The 7322-nt window shown below is 34.6% G+C and overlaps 1 protein-coding gene across 1 annotated transcript; it reads left to right on the forward strand.

Moving 5' to 3' along the window:
- Positions 1-3305: 3305 nt before the first annotated feature.
- Positions 3306-5775, forward strand: LOC144560882 (disease resistance protein RPM1-like). The gene is made up of 2 exons (XM_078310103.1): positions 3306-3441; positions 4413-5775. The coding sequence occupies exon 2, from the start codon at positions 4496-4498 to the stop codon at positions 5495-5497; it is 1002 nt and encodes a 333-aa protein (XP_078166229.1). The 5' UTR covers positions 3306-3441; positions 4413-4495; the 3' UTR covers positions 5498-5775.
- The last annotated feature ends 1547 nt before the right edge of the window (positions 5776-7322 follow it).

Here is a 7322-nt window from a genome sequence, read left to right on the forward strand (position 1 = left end):
GAATATATATAGAATATATATATAGTGTACATTCAAAAAAAAATTATTCACTATGCAAGAAACATTGAAACTATATAGACTAGAAAATTTATACAAGTCATATATATAATATACAAGAATCAAGATGGTAATAAGAAAGTTATTCTAGTATAGTGATTAGGGTACTTGACTTCCACCCAAGAGACATGGGTTCAAGTTGCAGTGGGAGCAAAAAAATTTCTCTTTTTTCAGGGTTCATGAGGAAGAAATGGACCAAGTTCATTTAACTTGAATCAGTGCGATAGGCCTCTCCATTTCCTACAGTAATGGACACGTCCATTGCCGCTGTTTGAACTAGAAATTGATTATGTACAATTCAGAAGTATATTAATTGTGCACACCGATAAAGAAGTTCGGAGAATTCTTGAGAAAAAATGGTTCTTTGAATGGTTGTGATTCATTTGGACTAAAAAATTGTCCAACCCAGTTGTATAAGATCTGTAAACAACTAAAGATGCATGGTTTTACTTTGCATCTCCCATTTCCACTATACAAGATTATTGTTTTTCAATGCTGTGAGCCCAACTTTGCACCTCTGGTTAACATAGCAAGACATCTTCACAAATCATGAAAATTAACCGACATATATTCTTAACATCTGAGAACAAGTCTGTGAAATTTCATATAAAATCTCAAACCAGATCGTGAGAAATCATCTTTGAAAAATTGTTCGAACTACTGAAGGAGTGCTTCTGAGCTCAACTTCGCATGTATCGTTAACATGGGCCCGCGCTCTGAGAGCTATATAAAACTTCACAGTCTTATTCTAAGATGTCAAGACTGCATGTCGGTCAATTTTCATGATTTTTGAAGATGTCTTACTATGTTAATGATACGTGCGAAGTTGGGCTTAGAAGCATTCCTTCAGCAGTTTAGGCAATTTTTGAGATATGATATCTCACGATCTGTTTTGAGATTTTGTATGAAACTTCACAGACTTGTTCTACGATGTCAAGACTGCATGTCAGTCAATTTTCATAATTTTTGAAGATGTCCTGCTATGTTAACCAGAGGTGCAAAGTTGAGCTCAGAAGCACTCTAACTTAACAATTCATACAAAAAAAAATTGAGTTTATATTATGTATGTATAATATAATATATGTATATATAATATAATATAATACATGTATATATATGTATATATAATATATTATAAAAATGAGTTTATAAAAAAAATTATACATATACATATATTATAAAAAAATGAGTTTATTATTTTTTTTATAAACTCAATTTTTTATAAACAAAATACCGATCGTTGCATGCCTACCGTCGAACGAATAATTAAACTAAATTTTTGAGGCATTAAACGATATTTTTTTGAAATTCTGATGCATCGGATGTGACGATGCTCAGGGTTCCCCCGGGGAAAAATCGGATCCGTCTCGTCCCCCCTTTCCAAAAAGTCGTCATACGTCCAAATCTGACTTTTCTAGCCAAAGTTATGGATGTTTAAAGTTTTTTCGAAAACTGAACTTTGGAAATTCATAACTAACTGTAGAAAAATCCAAATAAATTTAAATTTGTGTCAAGTATGTGTATTTTTTAATGCTCTACATGCTGGTGTAATCACTTTTACAGTTTGGTCCTTGTATCAGTCCAAACTTGCTGATTTATCAGCAGAGGTCAAATTTGATATACATATTAATATATATTATATTGTATATGTATACATTTTTTATAAACTCATTTTTATAATATATTATATAGACATATATATACATATACATGTATTATATTATATATACATATATTATATTATATATACATAATATAAACTCAATTTTAATGTATATTATATTTTATATACATTTTTATAAAAAAAATGAGTTTATATTATATTATGTTATATATACATTTTTATAAAAAATTGAGTTTATATAAACTCATTTTTATTTTGTTTACAAAAAATTGAGTTTATACATATACATATACATATACACATATTATAAAAAAATGAGTTTATAAAAAAAAAATTGGAATTTCCGGAAATTTTTTTTCCGGTAATTGATGCTAAAACCGGAAAAAAAATTTCTAGTTTGGGTAGTTTTTGAAATTATAATTATTTTTTGGATATCAATAAAAAAATCAGAATAAAATTCATACAAACCTCTAACTTAACAATTCAAACTAATTTAAATTCCAAACAAACTGATCGTAAAAAACCGGACCGTAAATATTATATACAAACACAAACTAAACTAAATTTCAAACATACTATTTCTTTAGAAAAAAAAAACTGGACCGTAAATATTATATACGGTCCGGAATTTTAATTCCGGACCATATATATTATGTACGGTTTGGACAAAAATAAAAATCTTACTAAACCGTGGTTATTTATATTAATTTTTTTTTTGGGTAAAAATAAAAATCACGGCAATAGTTAACCAAGTCGTTAGCTGACCTCAAAATCTCTGCCCTTGATGCATCTTGAATTGAATTAGTAAAATCAGAAGCCATCGTTGTATCAGCGATTTTTAAAGTGGTTTAATAAATAGTAAAAAAATTAAAAAAAATGTAAAATTTGGTCTCCAAGCACATTTCAATATAGAAATCACATTTAACAGTTCAGATCGACTTTTTGAATTTTAAAAACGAAAAAATAACTTATAAGCATATACCCTCATATGCTTATGTAAATAGAGTAGCAAACTATATATATATATATATATATATATATATATATATATATATATATATATATATATATATTTATAATTCTGGACAAATAGACCGAATTGGTATCCTCTGATATATCTCAAATTTTGCATGATTTTATGGAAAATCCCAACCGTTTAAATACGTTCTGCACGAATCTTAAATATTCTGGACAAATAGACCGAATAGGCACAACACGTCGGTCGCAAAAATTGAGATATCTCAGAGGATAACTCCAAATAGAACAGACAAAGTTGTGCGTACCCACTAGCCACTGAGTGCGTATCCTCTGAGATATCTCAACTTTTGCGTGACCGACGTGTGTCCGGTACCTATTCGGGGGTGATGTAGGGGCCAGTATTATGTGTGCTTTGAGATTCGTGCAGTACGTATTTAAACGGTTGGGATTTTTCATAAAATCACGCAAAGTTTGAGATATCTCAGAGGATACGAATTCCTAGCCACTACCTTCAATTATTTGTTTTCTGCGGCGACTCCCGTCTATTAAAACCTATTGTCACATAAGCTGCGGCGACTCCAATTATTTGTGCGTACCCACTACCTTCAATTATTTGTTTCCTACGGCGACTCCAATTCTTTAATTAGCCGCTGCAAACTGCCCATCTTCCTTTGCTTTTCCAATCACTGTGAGAGAGAGAGGAAGGCACTTGACAGTCTCTGTCAAGTTTTCAAAAAAAAAAGAGAGAGAGTTCAGCCGGGCCAAACAGTTCATCTTTTCTCGTAAGCAAACTACTCTATTTGAAGTCTTTAGTTTATGTTACTCATTGAGTGTTACGTATTAATAATTTATCAAAGTATTGTAAATGATCTGTAATCCAATTTGATTTATTTAGCTCAAATTACTTACCTCAAACTTCAATTTGATTTAGGGTTTGGGGTAACGAATCAGTAATCCAATTTTATTTATTTTCCTCAAATTACTTACCGCAAACTCCAATTGGATTTATTCCCCTCAAATTACGAATCAATACTCCATTTTTTTTAGACAAAAGCATATTATTTATTTAATATGTTTTGTTAAAGTTTGAAGTTCCATTCAGAATAAGGTGGTCCCCACGGATAGTCATGGATAGACAAAAGGGATCGGTGGAGCTGTTTTTTATAAAAATCAAATCAATGGTGCTTGTTTTATTAAATTAATTAAAATTGATTCTATTTAAAAAAAAAATCCTGGATAGTCAGTGATACAGTCGGTTTCCCTTAGAGAATGGCTTCATAACTTCATATCCCACAAGGTGCAAGGGTCACTGTGACTTTTACTAAGGAGCATCTGGGTTTACAAATATTTTTATTTTTAAAATAAGGGTCAGTTAACCCTGACATTTTTTTTTGTTTAATTCTATTGTAGAGGTCACAAATCAATTTATATTTCTATGGTTGGAGCTTTGATAAAGGACAGTAGTAAATTTCTGTCTTACAATTCCTGAGTAGAGAGTAGTTTCTATTTATTAGAATTAGGGGCTGTTTGCTGTGAGGTAGCTGATCAGGTAGTTTTTTTAAGGTTAACAGCAATTGCAACTGATCAGGTAGTTTGTTGCTCAATATACCATTATTGAACCTATTTCTCATATTTGGTATGATGTAAGTAGAGCAGATAGGTATTTTACAATTCCTGGAAGAATTGTCAATTTCAGTCATTTGATGTTTTTCTGAATTTCACTCATCCTTTCTCCTTTTTTTTTTTTCTTTAGCCTCACAATTACCAGGAAGAAGATGCTGGTAAATGGGATCTGAACATACCAGCATGTCCAGAGAATAACACAGAGAAATATAGATGGATGCTTTACCTTTTATAATTGAGAGGCTATCAGAGACCCCCTTCAAAGATTTTTTATCAAAGAACAGCCCACATTACTTGGATAACCTGGATTTTGTCGTAAAAGAGTTAATCAAAGTCGAGAGATACATGAGATGGAGTGATTTTATGAATAAGTCTGAGGATCAGAAGCAAACCTTAATTAAGGGACTGAGACTAACTGTGATCAAAGTTGGGAAGTTCATGAGTGATGTTCATGAGCAATATGCACCCAACAGATTTCTAAACCAAGAACATGACACCCATAAGGCCATTGATGAGCTGGTAAAGGAGTGGGGAGACATCCTGAATATTATTGCTGGTATTGTGTATTGCTGTTACATGTTGAAGTCCAACCAAGCAGAGATGGAGTTTGCTCTTGAGGAGGTTTATGGGGAAAATTTTGAAGAGTTAGAAAGAATTAATAACATCTCCGTCTTTTTACATAATCCAAACACAACATTGAAAGAGCGGGAGAGCCTACAACTCTTCCTCTTGAAGGCATTTCCTGTTCTGACTGAGAACAGCGAACCTTCCAAAAAGAAACTCATTTTACTGGAGTTTTCTAAAGAACTGGATAATCTCCCTCAGCTGATTTGTAAGGCATGTCATGGTTTACCTCTAGCCTTGGTTTTAGTAGGTAGTCTCCTTTCACTTAAAGAAAGGATCAACGATATATGGCATGGAGTGAAAGAGCACTTGTACAAGTTCAACAATAATGACAAATTGTTGAACATCATCATAAAGTATTGCTATGAGGATTTACCTTATTTCCTAAAACCGTGTTTTCTGTATTTAGCGTGTTACCCCCAAGGCTATAAGATTCCCTTAAGAGCTCTAATTAATATATGGATTGCTGAAGGATTCATTCCAACAGAGAGAGAAGAGGAGACTGTAGAGGAGAAAGCATACAAGTATCTGGAGCAACTAGTAAATGTTGAATGTAATCCAAGTCAGCAGCCAAGTCAGCAAGGTGCATAAAAAACTGTAGTTTCTAGAAGCTACGTTTTTAGTTATAGGTCTATCTTTGTTAAGAATTAGTTGTAATCTGGTTGTTAATTATAGGCAGCCACGTTCTCTGTTTAGACGTGTGCAGGAAAGGGTAGTTTCTATATTTAGTTTGTCATGTAGTGGGTTGGTTATAGGCTAGTTATAGCAGCGTTATTTTGGGATTAGTGGGTTCTAAATATAGCTGTCTGTAGTGGGAGTAGTTGGTTCTAAATTTAGATGTTGTAATGTTTTAAATTCTGAAATCTTGTAATCACGTCATGCAGAAAAAGAAGTAATGAAGTAGTGAATTTCAGCAGAAATTCTTTGTCTCTGTTTTTGTTCTTCCAGAAAATTCCAACAAATTGGTATCAGAGCCTAAGGTTAGAGATCAGGGCAGATCCGACCATGGCAGAAAACATGAGCGTTTCGAATCCGTTCATTCCGCTTTTCAAGGGAGACAACTACGAGTTCTGGAGCATCAAGATACGAACTTTGCTCAAGTCACAAGGTCTATGGGAATTGGTGGAGACGGGAGCACCGACCGCAGATCCCACACCAGCAGAAACAGCAAAGCGAGATGCGAAGGCGTTGTTCTTCATTCAACAAGCCGTTGTTGACACGGTGTTCATAAAAATCGCAGCAGCGGCATCAGCAAAGGAGGCCTGGACAACCCTGAAAACTGCATTCCAGGGAAGTTCGAAAGTCTGCGAGATAAAACTACAAGGCTTGAGAAGAGAGTTTGAGACGCTGAACATGAATCAAGGCGAATCTGTTCAAGCATTTCTCACAAGAGTCACATCCACCGTCAACCAAATCAAGAGTTGTGGCGAAGATCTTGCTGAAAAGATCGTGGTTATGAAGGTGCTCCGCAGCCTTACCTCAAAATTCGACCATGTCGTGGCAGCAATCGAAGAGTCCAAGGACCTGTCCACATACTCTTTCGACGAGTTGATGGGTTCGCTGCAAGTCCATGAAGTACGACTTCTCAGATCTGAAGAGAAGGACGATTCTAAGGCTTTCCTCACCAGAGGCAACTCAAGTAGAGGAAGAGGTTGCAGCGGTAGAGGTCGTGGAAGAGGCACGAGCAGCAACCGTCAACAACAACAAACAACAAAGAAGGATATCGAGTGCTACTATTGCCACAAGTTTGGTCATGTCAAGGCAGATTGCTACAAGAAGAAGAGGGAAGATGGACAAGGCAAGCAAGGCGTTGAATGCCACTATTGTCACAGAATCGGCCATGTGCAGGCTGAATGCTACAAGAAACAAAGAGAAGAGAGTCAAGCAAATTATACAGAAGAGAAGGATGCGCAACCAACTCTCTTCATGGCCAGCAGCGCGATTGACAAAATTGAGGCAAGCAACATCTGGTTTCTCGATAGCGGGTGTTCAAATCACATGTCCGGATTGAAGCAGTTGTTTGAAGATTTGGATGAAACATACAAGTTGAAGGTTAAACTTGGCGATGACAAGCAGATTCAGGTAGAAGGGAAGGGCACAATTGCAGTGCACACCAAAGAAAATGGTATGAAATTCTTGCATAATGTGTATTACATTCCGGACTTGACTCAAAATCTGCTGAGTGTCGGGCAGTTGATGGATTGTGGTTATTCAATTGTGTTTGAAGGAAAAACTTGTGTAATAAAATCTGAAAACCAGGTATTGGTAGAAGTGAACATGGAAACCAATAAATTGTTTCCGTTGGAGGTTTCAAATGTAAAGGAAAAAGCAATGGTTGCAAAAGATTTGAACCAATCTGAGTTATGGCATCTTAGATATGGTCATTTGAATATCAATGGTTTGAAATTGTTGAACC

This window comes from Carex rostrata, chromosome 10, assembly GCF_964058835.1.
Source record: "Carex rostrata chromosome 10, lpCarRost1.2, whole genome shotgun sequence".
NCBI classification, from domain to species: domain Eukaryota; kingdom Viridiplantae; phylum Streptophyta; class Magnoliopsida; order Poales; family Cyperaceae; genus Carex; species Carex rostrata.

Bases quoted from the DNA above. Each gene is read 5' to 3' on its own strand.
- LOC144560882 (XM_078310103.1), top strand. From the start codon at position 4,496: ATGGATGCTTTACCTTTTATAATTGAGAGGCTATCAGAGACCCCCTTC.